Below are 20,966 nucleotides of genomic sequence, written 5' to 3'. Positions count from 1 at the left end.
GTTGGGCAGCATACTGTAAAGACAAGGGGCGCTGCCTCTGGGGCCACACTGCCTGGGTTCTTTTCCTGACTCTGGCACGGGTAACCTTGGGGGAGTAACAGGCGCGGTGGCTCACACCTGTAATCCCAGCACTTTGGGAGGCCAAGGCGGGTGGATCATGAAGTCAGGAGTTTGAGACTAGCCTGTACAACATGATGAAACCCTGTCTCTACTAAAAAAAAAAAAAAAAAAAAAAAAATTACCTGGGCGTGGTAGCAGGCACCTATAATCCCAGTTACTAGGGAGACTGAAGCAGGAGAATCATTTGAATCCGGGAGGTGGAGGTTTCAGTGAGCCGAAATTGTGCCATTGCCCTCCAGCCTGGGTGACAGGGCGAGACTCCATCTCAAAAAAAAAACAAAAAACAAAAAAACCTTGGGCGAGTTAACTTTCTTGTGCTCCTATCCTCCTTTTCTGTAATAATACTGGGAGCAGTATTATTGCACTTAATAATAACATTTGGGCAGCACTTCGTATATATTAGACCCTCTAAGGCTCTTTGTTTTTATTAATGTATTTATACCTCACAGCAAACCCTTCAGGATAGGTAGTTTAATTACCACCACTTTATAGATGTGCCAGTAAGGGATGGGGTCAGGTCTCAAACCAGGGCAGTCTGGTTCTGATGTCCTTTGCTTTAAACAGCTGTGCAAACTGCCTTTCTAACCTCTGTAAAATGGAAATAATTGTTAGATTGTGCTGAAGATTGAACGACTACATGTGAAGCAGTTAGAACAGCGCCTGACACACAGTAAGCACCCAACAAAGTCAGCCTCTGTCAGTTATTGTCACTCGGACCATCTATCTCATTGCTTTTTGGTTGGAAGTTCTTGTACCTTTGGTTGGAATATTTAAAGCATCTAACTGGGCCAAGCTGCAGCATTACTCTCTGCCAGATGGTATCTTCACAGACACAAAATATTCTAGTCCCTTCACTCTATTATAGGATAAAAGGATTTAAGAATCTTTGTCAAAATGTACTGAAAATTTGCCTGGTTCTAGCTCTTAAGAATTCTAGTGAGATCTTTAATTAGTTATTAATTGATTGATGATTGATTGATTGAGACAAGGTCTCACTCTGTCACCCAGGCTGGAGTGCAGTGGCATGATCACGGCTCACTGCAGCCTCAACCTCCTGGGCTCAAGTGATCCTCCCACCTCAGCCTCTTGAGTAGCTGGAACGACAGGTGCACACCACTACATCTGGCTAATTTTTTGTATTTTTTGTAAAGACAGGGTTTTGCTATGTTGCCCAGGCTGACCTCAAACTCCTGGGCTCAAGCAGTCTGCCCACCTCAGCCTCCCAAGGTACTGAGATTACAGACGTCAGCCACCACACTTGGCCTCGTGTTGAACTTTGGAAATTCTTGCTTTGTTCCATTAGCCATTGGCCACTGGATTCAGTGACTGTTTTCATTGTCTCCTATCCTCCATTTGAATCAATCATTCTATTATTAAGTGATAATTAATTATACAAATTAACTGCTAAATATTTGGTAACTAATTTATCAGTAGACTATAACTTTTAAAAATATGTATACTAAAGAACTTATTTAAGACTGTCAAAGAAAATTGATTATCCTGTTAAATCTTTTATGTTTGATATTATTTGAGTTTGCTTATTCTCTTTTTTAACTTTTTAATTATTTTTTAAACTTTGCTACCCTGCTTACCAGTGTGGTTAAGAATGTATACACAAGTCTGAGCTGTAATTTCTCTTAGGTCAAAATAAGAGAAAATATTGGTGGCCTCCCTACTTTAGTCTGAACGTTAAAGGAATCAAGTATGTGAAAGGAATGAACCCCTTACTTTATCAATTATCTAAATTTATAATACTATATATTATATACATTTATAATGCTATATTTTGATTTTAATCAGAAGGGATAATTTTCTAAATATGAAAGATTAAGAAAGTACTTGAGGGGAAGAACAGCATAAATTTCACGTTAGTGTGGTTTCTGTCTTATTCCTGGCTCTCAGCATGCTCTGGCAGGATGCAGCATTACACAGTATTTCTATAGGATGGGTCTGTCCATTCTATACAAAGGTGATGTTTTAACACAAGGAATTCCACAAAGGAGTAGGGCCAGAGAAACTGAATGTCCATTGCCTTGCCTGATCAGTGAAGGGCTAGGAATTATGAAATGATTTCTAAAGCTCCATCATGCCCCAGCATGGTGTTTGAGGCCCATACCAGTGACTCCCTAGGGATTCCTCACCTGCCTTGACCATCACCTTTCAGTTAGGTACATTTCTCACTGTGGATGCTTCGTAGTTCTTTTCCCAATTCTCAAGGGGCATATTCTTCTATCCGTAACAGGGAGAGCTTTCTCATAGTCTAACTTTTTTCTCTGAAGAAATTTGAGAAAATGAATATTTGTAGCCCTAAAATTACTATTTTTTGACTATGAACTGTCTTCTGAATTTTCCTGGAAAAGAATTCTTAATATTTTCTGTTTTGCAAATAAGGTGCATATGGCCGAGCACGGTGGCTCACGCCTGTAATCCCAGCACTTTGGGAGGCAGAGGCAGGTGGATCGCAAGGTCAGGAGATCGAGACCATCCTGGCAAACACTGTGAAACTCCGTCTCTACTAAAAATACAAAAAAATTAGCCAGGCATGGTGGTGGGCGCCTGGAGTCCCAGCTACTCGGGAGGCTGAGGCAGGAGGATGGCATGAACCTGGGAGGTGGAGCTTGCAATGAGTGGAGATTGCGCCACTACATTCCAGCCTGGGCGACAGAGCGAGACACCATCTCAAAAAAAAAAAAAAAAGAAAAAGAAAAGAAATAAAGAAAATAAGATGCATACAATAGAATAATATATCACCTAAGCTCATCAGTGTTTTATTCTGTCATTTATATTTCTGTTTAAAATGCAAAAAAATTATATGAACTTCTAGGCTTAATTTTTAATGAAATTAAGATATTATGTAGTAATCAATAAGAATTTATCTGAACACCCTGAATTTGAACTGAATAGCATTCTATTATTGCAGAAGTGCTTTCATGAAAGGTGGACTCTTTCTTTCTGGTTTCCCTGACCTTGATAAGCAATTTTTGCACGATGTTTTACCCAGGTGTTTTAGAAAAAGTGGTTGTTAAAGTTAAGATAATGCAGAGAATGTTTTAATATAAAGAACTGTGCTTTTGTCCCAGTAAGACGCTCATTTATCATCCATGTGACTTTTCCCACGGGAATCTTGTCCATGCTTCATTCTGCCATTGAGGGGATGGACCCAACATTTTTATGACTCCATTTATAAAGGAAACAGGCTTTTCATTTACATTCGTAACATTTCTCTTCTCAAAGACTGAAAATCCTATGAATAGCTTTAATTATACATTATGGAGACTTTTTTCAAAACAGACCTTGAAATAAAGCTCTTAAATAACTCTTCTGACAGTTATACATTAATCTTTTATTTTTTTCTGGCTTAGCAGTGTTAGGTAAATTGTTTATAATTAATTTTACATAGAGAAATTCAATAGACCAGGGATGTGAAAGTTTAGATCAAGGACCGTTAGTTATCTTGCTTCTCCTGCCATAACAAAGCTCCCACAATATATTAATAAATTCATGGATTTCTTGAATTAAATCACTAAATTATAGAGCTCTGAAAGGGACCCTGAGGAACATCTAGTTTGGCATGATGCTTCCACATAGCACTGCCTTATAAATCATCTGGGATACGTGGGCTTAAAGTCTTCCGGTGAATGAAGAAGCATTCATAACCTCCTTGAAAGTCTTTTTTGATAGTTGTTATGTAAGGAATGCTATAGAATTGATTACCTTATGAAACTGCATCTAGAAGTTATTTGGAAACCAGAAAATCAAAACAGCAATATTCTTAATTATAAGATGTGGAATTAAAGAAATAAGTTAGTCTGAAGCCCATTTTAAAAAGTAAGAGCATTTTGCCTTTAAAGTACATATTTGCTTCGTGGGCCCAAGTATCTGGTTGTATGAAAATGTTTCCTCCTGAAAGGAAAGTTCATTTTATTTACATATTATTACTATTTTTAGAGAGAGACAGAGTCTCACTCTTTTGCCCAGGCTGGAGTGCATTGGTGTGATCATAGCTCACTGCAGCCTCTAACTCCTGGGCTCAAGCAATCCTCCCGCTTTGGCCTCCCAAAACACAGGGATTATAAGCATGTGCCACTGCACTTGGCTGAGAGAAAAGTTTATATTTAGGATTCTAATCATATGTGAAAAATGTTTAGAGTTCCTTGAAAAATCATGTTCATACAGAAATCCAAAAAATAGTGAAGACCTCTTAAATTTCCTCTATTTAATTTCAGCCTTTTATTGATGATGCTGTAATCAGCTGATTTAATAAAACAAAACAAAACACTGTATTTGGGACCTACAGCTAGAAGGACAGACTTTGTCTCCAGATTGAGTCTGTGGGAGCTTAACTGAGTTGCTTTGGAGCCAGTGCTGGTGAAAGGAGGGAACAGGCTCCCCGTGGTGATGAGTTAGTTATAGCTGTTCAGTACTCTCAACTGTGTCCCACCACTGCCTGGGTCTCCATTCACCACATGCTGTCTTTCGTATGGGAGGGCCATACTGGGGAGCAGAGCAAGATCAGGGCTAAATCCATCACACCACTGATTAAATCACAGAACAGGTTTCCAGGTTGGCATTTTGGAGGGTCGTTAGCATCCTCCCTCCACCGCCAGGACAGTATAGTAAATACTGTGCAGGTGAAATGGAAGGAGAGAGAAGAAATCCTCGCTGGCTGATATACATGAATTTTTTAGATAATAGTAACGTATTTAAGTGTCAAAACATTTAAAGAATGTTTATTTGTAAGTAGAAATTGCCCCAATTTCCCTGCCTTCATAGTTATTTTATAATACCATTGAAACTTTTTTACCCTCCTTAGTGTAGATTAAAAGAGCATCGTAATGATAGGCCCATATATTTACCATTGTCTCAGATTATGGACTGCATTAAAATCCTGACAAACAGAAATCTGCCCTAAGGAGGATGGCTAGGAGCATAAAAGGATCTAAAAATAAAATCAAGTGGGCCTTTAGTAGTGCTTGGCAGTCTTTATTCTACTTCCCTTGCCCAGTTTCCCCTTCTCTTAGGCCAGGAGTTGACAAACCACAGCCTACTGCTTGTTTTTATAAATAAAATGTCATTGGAGTGTAGCTGTGCTCATTCATTTATGTATTATCTCTTGGAGAATTGGGCAGTTGCAACAGAGACCCCATGACCTACAAAGCCTAGAATATTTACTGTCTGGTCCTTTACACAGTGGTTTCCCAGTGCTTGTAACCTAAATGACTATTAACGTGCCTTCTTTTCTTATGCCTCCAGCAGCATCTCCCCACAATTTCTTTTTTTCAGATAATAACTTGCTTCTTATTTTTCTGGGAAATAAAAGCCTTCAGAAAGGAATTTCTGCATGTCCCTACCACCAGATATGCCAGCGTACCTGCATATTTACCCCTGTATTTCACTGTCTCTCCTGTTTCACTGGATGAAATATTTATATTCATATTTCTTTCTGAGAGTAGATCTTTATCTTCTCTTTCCTACTCAAGAACCTTACTCTTGAAAATGCCCCCTTCTCCCTCCTGCATCATCAAATTTTGCTCTCTACTGGAATTCTAATAAAGGTAAACATCCCGGAATAGCCCTCATGTTAAAGCAAATAAGCAAGCGAAACTCTCTTCAAGGACGGTTTTCAGCTAGTGCCTCATTTCTTGTCACAAATCTCTTTGGAAGAATTGTGTCCTATTTACTGTTGAACCCATGCTAATAAAGCTTTTGTCGCTATCAGTTCAAACAGAAATTGCTCCACTCAAAGTTACCAATTACTTTTGTCAAATTCAGCATCGGTTATTTTGGGCCCATCTTGTTTGACGTTTCAGCAACATTTGATAGAGTTTTTCATTCCTTCCTCCTTGAAACAGCTTCACTACTCTCCAGATTCTCTTCTTGGAGCCACTCCTCCTCAGTCTCCTTTTCTGATTGATTACTCCTCATCTTCCCAGTATCGAAACACTAGACTCCTGGATTTATACCATTCCTGGATTTACACCATTCCATTGGTAAAACCAGAGGAATACCATCTGTACTCCGATGACTCTGGAATTCGTATCTTCAGCCTGGACTTCCCCTGAACCTCCAGACTTCCAACCTAGCAATTCCACTTGGATGTCAAATAGCCATTTTCCTTCCCAGACCAACCCCTGCATCCCCCATGACAACTCCATCCTTCCAGTTACTCCGGCCAAATATTTTGGAGACTCCCAAACAGCAAAATCTGCTGGCTCTACCTTTGAAATATCTCCAGTGGTTAGAACCACATGTACCATCTTCACCACTAGCACAAGTTCCAAGCCATGTCTTATGTGAAAACCAGGCTCCTAACTGGTCTTTTAGCATCAACTAGTTCCCCCAGTCCAACCGAGGACACACAATGATCCTGCTACAATGTCAATCATATTTTGCCAATTCTCTGTTCAAAACCTTCCAAAGTTCTGTCTTATTCAGAAAAAGAATCCAAACCCCTTATACAGCCTATAAGGAAATTGTTTGTTGGGCTCCTGCATTACCTCTCGACCAGTGCCACCAGTCTACTGCTTACAGCTCTCTTCTAGCCCTGCTGCTGTCTCTGCCTATCCTTGAGCGTGCCAACACACTTGAGCATTAGGTCCCTTGTACTTGCTGTTCCTCTGCCCGAAACACACTTCCTTCTGGATATGCACATCACCTCTTCCTCATTTCCTTTAGGTTACCATTCAGATGTCATTTTACTAGAAAACCCTTCCTTGACATTTTTATCTTAATAATGCCTTCAATTATTTCTCTGTCCCCTTACCCTACTTCATTGTTTTTTCTGTCATATATTACCACGCGATATTTCCTATTGGTAAGTTACATTATGAATGTATGCTCCATGATGTAAGGAACTTTATTTTTGTTTTTGTTTTGAGACAGACTCTTGCTCTGTCGTCCAGTGCAGTGGTGTGATCTTGGCTCACTGCAACCTCTACCTCTGGGTTCAAGCAATTCTCCTGCCTCAGCCCCCCTAGTAGCTGGGATTACAGGTGCACACCACCAAGCCTGCCTAATTTTTTGAATTTTTAGTAGAGATGGGGTTTCACCATGTTGGCCAGGCTGTTCTCGAACTCCTGACCTCAGGTGATCCACCCTCCTCAGCCTCCCAAAGTGCTGGGATCACAGGCATGAGCCACCATGCCCAGCCAGAACTTTGTTTTTTTGTGTGTGTTCACTACCATATTCTCAGACTTATAGTAGGTTCTGGCTCAAATAAATCCTTTACTCTGTTGAGTGAATGAATGAATAAAATAATTTAGGGAACTAGGGATATTGTGTTAGTCTGCTCTCTTGCTGCTAATAAAGACATACCTGAGATTGGGTAATTTATAAAGGAAAGAGGTTTAATTGACTCATAGTTCAGCATGGCTGGGGAGGCCTTACAATCATGGCAAAAGGCGAAGGAAGATCAAAGGCATGTCTTACATGGTGGCAGGCAAGAGAGCTTGTGCAGGGGAGATCCCCTTCATAAAACCATCAGACCTCATGGGACTTACTCACTACCACGAGAACAGCACTGGAAAATCCTGCCCCTATGATTAAATTACCTGTTCCTGGTTCCTCCCACAGCATGTGGGGATTATGGGAACTACAATTCAAGATGATATTTGGGAGGGGGACACTGCCAAACCACATCAGATATATATCTGGAGAATATTAAAATGAGAATATTATAAATGTTTGTTATCGGGAGAACCCACTCCCGATGTTTAACGTGAGTTCTTTTCTATTTCCTAAGTGTCTCGGCTGGGTTGAGAAATAAAGGGAAAGACCACAAGAGAGAGAGATTTAAAGCTGGGTGTCCACTGGAGACATGACATGTCGGCAGGATCCTTGATGTTCCCCGAGCTGTAAAACCAGCAAATTGTTATTAGTGATTTTCAAAAGGGGAGGGAGGGCACGAATAGGGTGTGGGTCACAGAGATCACACACTTTGCAAGGTGATAAAATATCACAAAGCAAATGGAGGCAGGGTGAGATCACAGGACCACTGGATGAGGTGAAATTAAAATTGCTAATGAAGTTTCGGGGCATGCATTTTCATTGATAACATCTTATCAGGAAATAGGGTTTGAGAGCAGATAACCTGTCTGACCACAATTTATTAGGTGGGAATTTTCCTCATCCCAATAAGCCTGGGAGCACTATGGGAGACCAGGGCTGATTTCATCCCTTCGGCTTCAACCATAAAAGACAAGACACCTTAAAAAGGGGCCATCTATAAACCTACCTTCAAGGCGCATTGTCTTTCTCCGGGATGTTCATTGCTGAGAAAAAGAATTCAGCGATATTTCTCCTATTTGCTTATGAAAGAGGAGAAATATAGCTCTGTTCTGTCTGGCTCACCAGCGGCCAGTTCGGTTACCTCTCTTGTTCCCTGAACATCCCTGTTATCCTGTTCTTTTTTTTTTTTTTCACGATGCCCAGATTTCATGTTGTTCAAACACCAGTGCTCTGCAAACAATTTGTGCAGTTGATACAATCACAGGGTCCTGAGGGGACATTCATCCTCCTCAGTTTACAAAGAAGATGATGGGATTAAGAGATTAAAGTAAAGACAGGCATAGGAAATCACAAGGATATTCATTGGGGAAGTGATAGGTGTCCATGAAATCTTCACAATTTATGTTCAGAGATTACAGTAAAGACAGGTGTAAGAAATTATAAAAGTATTAATTTGGGGAACTAATAGATGTCCATGAAATCTTCACAATTTATGTTCTTCTGCCGCGGCTTCAGTCGGTCCCTCTGTTCGGGGTCCCTGACTTCCCGCAATAGTTTGTATTTAAATATTTGAAAGATTGTCACATTGTATAAAGAATAGGCCTAGTTTCCATTGCTTTAAAAGGCAAAACTAGTCCTCACGGATTGAAGTTAAATGGTTTCAGTTTTGTCTAGTGTGATAAGAATAAGGGACTTTCCAACAATCCTGGCTATCCAACAGAGTACAGACTGTCTTAAGATAAACTTAGGTCCCTGTCCAAGGAAACTTTAGAAAGGAACTGAAAAGCCACTTGTGAGGATGTTGTAAAAATCTCTGACTTTGGTGGAGGAATTCCAGTTGCTATCCTCTAGGAGTCTGTGATGTGGGCCACTTCAGAAATTTTTTGTTTATTTCCTTCCTAGTTGGACAAACTGCTAGTTAAAGAGATACCATAGCCCCTGGGAATAAAGAGTTAGTCATTGCTTTGCAGGGATGGTTCCATTTCTCTGCTGCCCACTCAACAACATGCGTATCTTTAGCACAAACCATTAAGATCATGAAGTTTGGATTCTTCGCCGGCCCCTTTGCTGTATTTGGTCATGTTATGGAGTATATTCAAATCCTGTAGGTTATGTTGAGGAAAACGGATTCCATAGTTTTGACTGCTCCTGCCAAGTATAACTTTGGATTTCTTTATTAGATCATGTCTTGGTATGTCAGTATGAACCATTTTGGAAAGAATTTGAGCAGAAACACTTCATAATTAGTGTGTTAGAATGAACTTTTTTCTTTTTCCTATTTCAAAGTCTTAGATTCACCTCCCTCCTCCTATTATTATTTAGGCACTTTGACCTAATGTAAAATATGATGTTTTATGGATCATTTCCAAACCCCAAGGAAGGAAATTTCGAGCTTTCTTTTTCCAATCCCTTATTTTTAGCAAAATATTTCACCATCTTTTATGCACTATTAGTGGTATTTTACTGATGCCCCATAGTAATTTTCCAATTGTGAAAAAATTTATCTTGTGATCTTCTTGTTAAGGGTTTATTTACATATGGAATAATTTGTTGTGAGGCTAAAGAATTGGGGTGTTGTATACTGTTATTTTTAGGGCTCTGTATCACTTCTCCCTTTCACCAGTGTGGTTCCTGGCTAACTTTCCCATGAGTTTTTAACCTCTTGCTAGGCTTTGCTTATGTAACAGGAAACAGGCTGTCAGGAACAAACAAACAGGAGCCTATCAGGCGCACACTTAGTAGCAAATGATTTAGTTTGCTCTTAAAGTAGAGTGATATGCAGACTCAACTTTAAGTCTTTTGGCATGGTGCTCCTAGATTATAATAATGTAACTTCAGTTTTTGAAAGGCAAAATATTTTCCCAAGACCATGATTTAATCCAGGCAGTGGAAAAGATGAGCTTATTATAAGGTGAACTTTGTGGTGGTGTCATGTCCTGGGACTGTGGTTTTAAGTATATCTTCGCTTTTTCTCCAACTCTTAAGGCAGGGGTGATGTGCAAGCTTCAAGAAAGAGATGAAATCGGACGAATTGAACTAGTTCAGAAGCTGGCAAGAGAAAACTATCAGTTTTTGCAGACGGACAAAAAAGAACAGGAGAAGTCTGAACACGTAAGCCTTTTGCCTCTTGGGGATGCAGGTTTGAAGGGGTGGAAAATGTTTCTGCCTGATTGCATGTTTGAACGAAAGACTATTTAATTTTAAATTCTTTAGGTTTTGGGGTTTTTTTTCCCCCCAAGAGCATCCTCCTTAGTAAAAATGACAGCGCTCATAGTTCTAAGCAAGTGGCTTATGACACTGGATTTATAAGAGACTCTTCTCATAAGTAAATTATGTAGAAATATGAGAATGCATTTAAGCAAATATGAATCCTTATCTGTTTATGATCCTGCTTGGGTGGCTTTCAAGTTTGATTTTGGAAGTTTTGCCTTATCGTATAGTTTGTAGAATATGAATTTTGAAAAAACATTTCAACATATTTTTATGTTTAGTACAGAGGTGGATCTAGTTGCCAAATGAATGTGTCCTAAGTCACTAGAAATAGATAAAAACACAAAAACAGATTATAGATGCTCTCACCAAGTGGGAGGGTCAGAAGGGAGTTTTCCCAGTATCTTATGAAGGCTTGTGTTCCAACAAGAGTTATATTGTTTGAATACAGTTAAAACTGGAGGAAAGGGACGTTCCGCTTGGTCTTCCTGAAAGCAGTTATTCAGATTGAGCCTTAGAACTGAGAATGCTGCCGTCATGCTGAGAAGACAATGGGACCACTTTCTTGTGCCACACATTGTTATCTGTTGACTTGGTTGTTGTTGGTTGTAAGACTTCACTCTCAGTGCTGCACTATCCAGGATTGCTCATGAAGGGGAACATTCCTCTGTGCTTATACGTGTGTCATTCTCTGACTTTTATTTTTCCTTGAGATTTTATTTCAGCCCTTTCCAGGGGGGAAAACATTGCTTCATGCTTCTGCTCCAAGTCTATTAATACAAATGGCAGGGTTTTACTGAGAAGGAGAGGAGGTAAGATGCTCAAGGCTGGCTGGCTGCTTAATTTAATAACACAGCACTTCTCTAACAGTGAGATGTCGAATTGTAACAGTTGGTGTCTCAAGAAAGAGAATAATTAGGCAGTTTCAAAGCCTTGTGATTGAACTGTTTCAGAGGTGACTATTGACTTTAAGTGTGGATGTAGGTCTCAGGCAACCTTCACTTTGCTTGGAACTGTTGAAAAATTTAGCACCTTTTTCAAGTTGTTAAAAGCACCCTGAAGTTTGACTGTATCATAGACTGACTCCTAACCTCTGCTGTGTCCTTAGGATATTTGAATATCCTAGTGTGCAGCTTAAATTTTTCAAAAAATTTCCTTTTGATTCATTTTAATTAGATGAGCAACAGTTTTCATATGCCATATTTTATTGATTTCAAGATGCACATTTTCCCCACAGTAGTCTTAACAATCGATGATATGAAAACATGTCATAGTTTAATTGTAAGCATTTCTCTTTCCTTATAGTTCTTAAAATGAATGCTGTATCTTACAACTGATTGCAAATTAGGTGCAGTAAACCAGTAACAACTTCAGGTATGGTAAGATCTTTCAAAAATCAAAGAGTAGAACAGTAGGGTACCACTTCACCAAAGTTAGAAATCATAAGCTTTAGGCTTATGATTAAGGCTTATGACAAAACAACTTTGCACTTATTAAAAAGATACCTGTGTGTTGTCTTTGTTGTATATTTAGTTCAGTCCAGAATATCATAAGTAGTCACAGCCAATGAGATTATAATACTCTTCAAATCTGTAACTATAGAAATCTACACTTGGGGCTGATAATTGTGAAGGCTTTTAACATGAGGCAGAAATTTAGTGATTGAAGATTTGCAGCTTTGCTATGGTTATATGCTCTGTAACCTTTAAACCTTCACTTCATTTGTAAAATAGAACACTAACATTTTTTACTTCTTGCGTGACTGTTATATAATGGGTGCATTAACAACTCTGAAATGTTTTTGTTTCTGAGACGAAAGATGCTATGTAATATTGGAATTACAACTTTTTCTATATAGATGTTCCTGTGAAACTTAAAATAAGGAAAGGAATATTAGGGATCTTTCTTTCTAGTGATAAATATAAACGAAGCCATTCTGTCATCTCCCTTCTGCAGGATGACACCAGTGGAATCTCTCAACTCTCCAAACTGATATTGATGTAGCACTCCTCTAAATGAATTTATTAGGAATAAAAACCACCTGCTAATTCACTTCAATCTTATGTCTGGGGCATTTGATGTGCCTGTACCTTTGCTTACCCCTTAAGCTCACAGTGTTCATGAAGGTGGTGCAGCGTTTTCATTTTTCCTGTGCTCGCTTTCTTTACAATTGCAGTCGTCTGCTCTTCACAGAAACTCAGTTCCGACACACAGCATGGACAGAGGAAACTGCAGTTTACTTAACGTAAACCTAGGTCTGCAGTTTCCTCTTCTTGTTATAACAATAATGACCAAACCCTGAAGTTACATACAGATTTCCTTTCTTTTATGATTTTAAAATGCTTCATCGACCTCATTCACCATTCCTGGGCCAAAGCTAGTTAAGTAGACCGTGATAAAATTTGAGTTAGAATCCAAGTTACCTATTGAGTCATCTTTTTGACTAACCTTCATTACTTTTCCAGTTCTAGAATGCCACATAGATGCCAAAGAGAGAGCTAATTTGCAGCACTACTGCATGGGGAAAGACATAAATTTGATAGAATAAAGCCTTTGTTGCTGGTACATCTTGTTACAAATTGAAGGGGATTACAGCTTTCTCAGTAGGCATTTCTAATATTTTCTTAACTGCTAAATGCTGTGATTATAAACGCATGCCATTAGAGAAATGCTTCACTCTGTGCTTTTGCCGAGGTGTTTCTGAAATTTAAAAAGTTAAATGTATAATTATCGCAGGCTTCTCAGGAAGCACTCTATTTTTCTATTTTCTATTAACTAGCTGTAGGCACAATTAGCAAGCACTCATTCCTATGTGTTGAAAATTATTGTGCAAGGACTTTCAGAAGGGGAAAGAAATTGGCTGTGTCTTCTAAACATTATGATAGTAGAGTTAACATTGAGCTGTTGGTTCTTTAAAGAAATTATCTCTTGTGCAGGCATTGTATTTCCTAGCCTTAATTCTGTGACTGTGCCAATAGAGGAAGGGACACATGTTATCAGATGGGGACTTTTGAGCTTGACCCTGAAGAATGACTAATGGTCATAGAAGAAGGCAGGGGACAGCATTTCAGGCAGAGGGACCCATGGGAAGACACATAACTGCAGTCCTGGTGATTCCTAGGGAATGGAGAGGGGTGGGCTGGGAGTCAGCCTAAAATTCCATTATGAAAGACTGGTAAGCTACCCTAACGAGCTTAAACTTGCCTTTTGGCAAAGGAAAGCCATCAAATAAGGGAAGTGGCATGATCAGATGTGGCCTTTGTAAGATCTCTCTGGCATTGCTTTAGAGGAATAATTGAGTGAAGAAGAGGGAAATGTTGGAAAGAACCTTTAGAAAGCTACTGTAGTGAGTCAGGTAAGAGGTGCTAGCCTGAACTGGGGCAGTGACCATAAGAACTGAGGAGGGAGTAAATGTGGAAAGTCATTTACACAGTAATATTGACAGAATTCAGTTACTGGTAATGGGGGATGTGCATGCTGTTTTATAGTAAGCAATTTTGAAGGATTCTTTGGTATAGTGGCAGACATAAGAATGTTCTGTTTCTTACCACCTTTGCCAAAAAGCTACATACGCCATTTACCTTGCTTTGTTTGCCTACAGTTTGCTTCAGGTGGCTGAGATGTTCGTATCGTCTCACTGACAGATTATTAGGTGGGGTTCTGGCAAACACTATGGGGACAACACAAACTTTTCATTCCAGAACCCTTTGAAAATACCTTAAACAGAGAGAATCTCTGGTAGCTCCCAAATAAACTGACATATTTGGCCAGAGCTTTGGCATTTGCTGCAGTATGTGTGCCTTCCTGAGAATTAACTGGGATTTTAGGGTTGCTCTCCTGATCTGTGTAGTCTGAGTTGGTGTTACTATACTTCTCTTCTAGAATACTCTCTGTCATCCATTCATTCGCTAACTTTTGTTTAAGCCGATGTCGTAGAGGAGCCAGACTAACTACGGTAGCTCCTGCCCTCGGGAAGTATAGTCTAGTTGTGGAGAAAAAATATCCACACAAATGACTGAGATACAAGGAAGCAGTGAAGAGAATCCCAAGAGAGATACATAGGAGTCTGAAGAAGAATTTACACCTGAGGAAGCAGGATTCTTACATAGGGCAGAAGTAGAGTTTGACCTGGACCTTAAATTAGGTTTTGGGTTGGATTTAAAGAATCCACATTGAAGAAAAGTATTCCTAGTGGAAAGACTAGCATTAGAAAATGCACAGAGATACCAAAATATTAGATGCTTTTTGGAACTCTGAAACGATTTCATGTTGCCGGAATACCAAGAGTTGGGGGTGTGGGAGGGGAGGCAGGAGAAGGAAGATTTCATGAGAAATGAGATTGGGACCAGACTGTGGAGGATTTTGAGGGCTGAGAAGTTTTACTTCATTCTAAAAATAATGAGGACTGACTGAGCATTTGGTTTTCTAACTTTTCCTGAGGAAGATGGTTGAGGCAGGGCCTTCATGAGGTAAATTATATTATTTCGGTCTGACTGAATAGTGACTGAATAGTGAGGGAGCTGAAGAGTGATTAAGCAGACTTGGGCCCAGAGTGAATTCAAGTCTGATTGCCTCTGGAGGGTGTCTTCCTTCAGCCTTCATCACTGGAGTGAGGACTGATAGGTGGCCCAGAAACCAACGTAACCGGAACCACAGCAGTCCTGCGAAAGAGGGTATGCACTCAGAGGGCAGCCCTGGAGGACAGAGACAGAAAGAATACGTAGGGAGGGATGGGGGTTGGGGGGCAGGGATGCAGAAAAAGAAAAGGTGCTTGCCCAGTTGTTACTTAGATTTGAAAAGCTTATAAACTCTTCACTGTTTATTTTCAGCAAAATAGTTACATCAAAGTATGTGTCTAGATGGATGTGGGTCCTATTTTCAGGACTATAGCTGCACTGTTTACCAGAAAACTGAGCCTATATTTTTCCTGAAATGTAGTTTATGCTTTGTAGTGTATTAAATTGTAGATTAGAAATACCGACAATAGCTCCTAAACTGACTTCCTGACTTCCAACTGTAGAAATGAGCAGTATCTGTAAAATGTATGTGAAAACCTTGTTCAGCAATACTTTCCCTAGGGATCCTGTCTGTATCCCTCCCTTGCCCCACCCCATTTTCTTCTGTTCCTTTGTTAAGTCTGGGGACCCACCCTACTTCCTTCCCCCTTTCTAATTCACTCATGAAATATGGATGGGTGGGAAGGGGATTTTGCACACTCTGAAACTGCATCTTGGCACAGTCTGCTGCCAGGGTAGGGTCTCTATCACTCAGCCTCAACCGGAATTTCCTTTTCCCTGTTTCCTGCAGCCTCATCCTGGAATTCTGCCTACGTCAAAGGGTTCCTTGTTTAAGGATTACGAGGGGAGAAGTGGTTTGGAGTATTCTGGCTGCTGTCATGCTTATTTTACATATTAAAAGTTGGTCTCTACCTTTTTCCAACTTTCATTTTGTCTGTATTTTTTTAAGCAGTTAAATATAAGGTGAAAATCTTCTTTTTACACTATATGAAATACTAAAAGGAAAAGAGGTTTTATCACTGTTTTCAAACTTATAATTATACATCTAGGTGAGTAAAGTTTCAAGGAATCCCCAGCATTATTTGAAGTTTATCAGTATTTAGTTTAACCAAGAAACTACTTATTAAAGAGAAGTAGACCTTTTAACGCTATTGTAATAGAATTGAAAGTCAGAACTGGGGTATAATAGGCAATTCATAATACATTAAGTTGCCTGATTATAAACTGAGAAATCACCTCATTGAAACCAGTTTATTTTTCTTAATAACAAAATCCTGACTTTGGGTTGGTATTAAAGTATCTTTCCATTGGAATTAGGCTTCCTGGAGTGAGTTATTATAGTCCATTTTTAATAGGGAATAATATGGCCACAGAGTAACAAAAAAGTAGAAGTAGTTAGTTCTTGCCTCCAAGAAGTTTACAGTCTAGGTGGGGAAAGAATTTCTACATGGAAAACAGTTAACCATTCAAGACAGCATTTAATGAAGTGTCTAAATAAGACATTTAGAGGAAAGTAAAATCTGGCAAACACATTTCACAACTGCAGCAAACCATGCTCTTCTCATTTACTTAGGAACAAGGTTTACAAGTTTGGTTCACTCTGTGTGCTCTTTAAATTCTAGCTTTTCCTCCAGAAAAATAGCAGTTAACTGCCAGTGGAAGTCAGTGGTGTGCTCCTGCTGTCTGGTGGAGCCATCTGCTCATTAGCTGTATTTTTAGGTTCTCACAAGAAGCCCACTGCAAGTCCTAACAGTTAAAAAAAATTAGTTTGAGCATTTTTGGAGAGGAATTTGTCATTATGCTATTTTTTCAAAGTGCTCAAGTTTATTTTAAAAGGCCCAATTAAGAACATTGATACTGGCTCAGTTCGTTTGATTTATCAAACTCATGTTATCAAAGGGTCTTTTTATTCTCTGCTGTACAGATGCTACTCCTAGCTTTGTTAGGTTCTAATTCTTGTAAAATTAAAATAGCCGTATCATCTGCAATATGGTTGAAAAATCACTAAAGTGAAGTATTGAAAAACAGGTTGTTTGTCATTGTTTTTTTGCCCTCACCCTCTTCCCCCAGTGGTATATCTCACTCCAGACCCCAGGTGACCTTATATTCTTTTCTTCTCTACCCCCAAGAAGGCCTGATCTGCATTAACATAACAGTGTTACTACCATGTAGACTGGTGTCTGATCAGGCAACACTAGAAACTTTTGCCAGGCTGGTGTTATTTGGGTTTATAATGAATGCTTTAAGACAAAAAGTTTAGGGAAAGGATGCAGAGACAGATGGAGAGTTGTTCATGATAACTGTGTACTGCCGAGGTTTAGAAAAATAAGAAGAGATATCAAGAAGTAAAGACACATAGGTAGCAACTTACAGTGTGGCTTGGTTCCCAAAGGACTGCCCTACTACATCTCTGACCTCATGAGCTGATGCTCTGCGAGAAACTCAGAGACTGAATTCACAGTTTACCTGTGTGGTCAGCATCCAAGTGCTGTGGAAGCGTTTAACGGGGACCTTGGCTAGTCTAGGGAGTCATGCATGTTTCCCTGAGAGAAAAACAGAATCTGAAGGGTCAGGAGAGCTATGAAAAGTGAGGAGCCCCCCCCCCCCCCCCCCCCCCCCCCCCCCCCCCCCCCCCCCCCCCCCCCCCCCCACCCCCCCCCCCCCCCCCCCCCCCCCCCACACCCCCCCCCCACCCCCCCCCCGGATTGGTATTCCAGGCAGAGGAAAGAACACATGTAATAACACGAGGGCCTGAAGTGGAGAAGAGAGCAGCTTTAGAAGCAGAACCAACCAGCTGGAACCTAAGTGTGGACTGTGGATGGGAGAGGTAGGGCCAGGTGAAGAAGGCACAGGAGCTGGAGGATGCAGGACCTGTGGGTTTATCCAAACATTGTGTGCTAAGAGCAATAGCAAGCTCTTGTGTAGCATTTAAGCAAGAGGGAAAAATGATCAGATTTAAATTTTTAACATTCCTCCATTGCAATGTGGGAACAGATTTGAAGGAGGAGAATGGGTCACACTCACTCCTTCAAAGTTTCTGGTCCCCCTTTCTTCACAGTCCTGTCAATTTCATATTAAGTAATAACCAGCATACATACAAGGGATTTGCTGTGGGCAGCTCAAGTCAGGGGACTTCAGTTCCAGTGAAGAGAGAATGTCCAGTGATAGTTCACTTCTAATTTATTACCTTTTCCCTAAAATATACTGTTATATCACCATTTTTCTTTTAAAAGTTGGCTTGGAGTCAGTCCTGTTTTTGTGGAAATGAATTTTGTGCATGCACATAATGTGAATATCTTTTGTTAATAAACACCATATAGGCAGATATGTTCACTTTAAATACAACTTACTGTGCTGTATATTTGCCTCATATTGATTCAGCCAAAGTTTGATGATTTCTGAGTCATTCATATACTTTGGTTGCTAAAGACGAGGAAAAGGAATTTATAAAAGATCTCCATGTAGGATGCAAAGAACCTTTTTTTCCTTTTGCAGTGGGAAGTGGGTGGAAAGGAAAAATTCCATCTGGCATCCAGCAGTCCTAAATGTTGTTTTAAGATAGCAAAAATAGAAGATTGCTGAAAATATCATAACAGAACATAACAGACTGTGGGCAAGTGTACAGTACATTTTTTTCTAATAAATCATGCTAAATATGCATATTTTACTTACAACATGACCAAATTCTTGTTTGCTGTTACATAAAAATTTGTCTTTATTTTTTGTAATAAAATTATCTGCTCTCTTTTTGAAGCAAAAAGGATGATTGTTTTGGTCTGAAGAGGTCAATGTTGCAGTACTTAGGTTTAACTGGAATAGGTTTTTGAATTTTGCAGTTTTCTCCTCTTTTTCCAGCATTTCCCTCCTACATTTAAAAACATGGAGAAATAAGATATGGCATGTATGTTCATTTATTGCACATTTGTACATAAGTGAACAAGGCTCAACCATTTTAACAAATCCTTGTAAATGCCCTCTTTGTTCAGGTTCCAGGAATGACTGGGCATGACTGAGGCAAAGTGAGTCAGAGTAAAGGATTAGGGGCATCTCAAGATCCAAGAAACACATAATAGGAGAGAATAATGGTGATAATGAGACAATTAAGATGTCAGAAAGTGGCTTGGAGGTATGGATTCACAAGAAGGCTCAAAAAACTTAATGAGTCATAAAGCATATCTGGGTGACCTCAGAGGTGGGAGTTGGGGTGGAATGTGTCCAGGTAAAATTTTTGCCCTCCATCATCAAAGAGAGGAGAGAGTGGTACTTCATACAGAGAGTTCTTAAAACCTTTCATGATCTTGCCTTGGCTAGAATTTATAGAAGTAGAACAAGCTTTATGTTGACACCCCTGTGAATAAAGAATTCTAACATTCCCCAAATGGCACAATGCATAATGAAATCCCAAAGTGAGTTTTATGGTTGATGGATGCTATCACTTTCTCCCTATTCAGTCAACTTATTGTTATTACAAATTGGGGGTTTGTGATGATGCATTATTTTTCACCATCGATCTGAGTAGTCTGGAGTTTTCCTCTGAGAGTCATAGGCGTTAGAAAGAACTTTAGATATCATGTGTCTCGATGGCTTGGAGAAGGAAATCTTTATTTCTAAAACTGGCACCTGCTAAATAGGATTATAAGCAGTTTCCTCTAAAATGGGCAAAATACATTCTATGACCATTAGTTCTGTTGGAAGTGCATTAGTCCCAAGAAAATGTTAAAACATTTCCACTGATAATATTCTTCTAGTAAAAGTAGATACCTTTTAGCGTCTGTAATCAGAGGCAATTTTGTTAATAACTTATTAACAAATACAACACTTCTTTTGAACTGCTCCTACCCTACCTATTAGCAGTTAGCCCATCGAAAATTAGTGACTCATGAAAGTGGGCACAAACAGTTTGGCCACCAAAAAATAAATGGGATCATTCAGTTCTTCTCATTAAACACCCATCTGGAAGTACATGTCTGAAAATTATCTCAGTATTAAAACAACACTCAGGTATAACTCTAAAAATGGGGGCGAGGAGAAGGATAATTGAAGTTACAGACATAATACTGTCCTCTCTAATAACATGTATGAGTGGAATTTTAAAAGATATGTGCTTAAAACTGTACGAAATGGAGACATGAGAGCACACACGGCCCAAGTTGGTATTGATTTGTACCTACAGGTTTGTGACTAAAGGGTAAGCCAAGAAAGGGATGAAAGGAAGATCTTGAGCCTGAACAAGGCTATTCTGCCTATTCCTTAAAATCTGAGAAAAGAAACTTTGGAACAAAAGAGAGAGCCAGTTTTATTCTGATTGTCTTTAAGGAATATACTTGAATGCCAGATGTTTGTGCACAGAAGCCTTTCATGACTTGTTGAACTATTAAATGCCATTTCCATGATAATTTGGCAATCACATCTGACCTTTATCTCAATTGTCAGTAGATCCCACTTCCATCCCAAGTCAGTAAATCTAAGTTCCTGTCCTTTAGTATTACTCATAATCTTGGCACATAGAGGAGATGTGCACAGACCTGACAGAATTCACCACACCCTGGAAAGAACCTTATTAATAATGATCAGAGTGGCTGTAGGTACCTTCAGCATCTGCAGCTGCACCAATAATGGTGCCCCACCCTTTGTGGTTTGCGATTTTTGCATCTTAGCTCTGACTTCTACTTTATGTTCCACATCTGGCTAGTCCAGTTCTTCTGTAGAATCTTTGGGAAAGAACGTAGCAAAAGAGTCTTGTTGGTCTCATTTTGGTCCAAACCCAAGTTTTTAGATTGCTTCAATCCAGACTAGAGAAGCAAAAAAATGGTGACTTTTCCTTCTGAGTGATAGATGATAGTAGGCTGCAGACATCTGAGTCTAGGGGACCCTATAAAAAAGAAGAGTTGG

The 20,966-nt window shown here is 39.6% G+C and overlaps 2 protein-coding genes across 3 annotated transcripts in view; one reads left to right on the top strand and one right to left on the bottom strand.

Moving 5' to 3' along the window:
• The window catches only part of NUP42 (nucleoporin 42), a 1,164,542-nt gene that overhangs the window by 907,846 nt on the left and 235,730 nt on the right, over window positions 1-20,966 (bottom strand). The window lies entirely within an intron of this gene.
• RAPGEF5 (Rap guanine nucleotide exchange factor 5) overlaps window positions 1-20,966 on the top strand; it is a 242,543-nt gene that overhangs the window by 129,406 nt on the left and 92,171 nt on the right. For both annotated transcript variants that reach the window (XM_050783124.1, XM_050783125.1), the window contains exon 9: window positions 10,333-10,458. In XM_050783124.1, the coding sequence (XP_050639081.1) occupies window positions 10,333-10,458 (126 nt within the window). The remainder of the gene's footprint in view (window positions 1-10,332; window positions 10,459-20,966) is intronic.

Source organism: Macaca thibetana, chromosome 3 (assembly GCF_024542745.1).
Source record: "Macaca thibetana thibetana isolate TM-01 chromosome 3, ASM2454274v1, whole genome shotgun sequence".
In the NCBI taxonomy this organism is placed as follows: domain Eukaryota; kingdom Metazoa; phylum Chordata; class Mammalia; order Primates; family Cercopithecidae; genus Macaca; species Macaca thibetana.
This window is presented reverse-complemented; position numbering and strand designations above follow the sequence as displayed.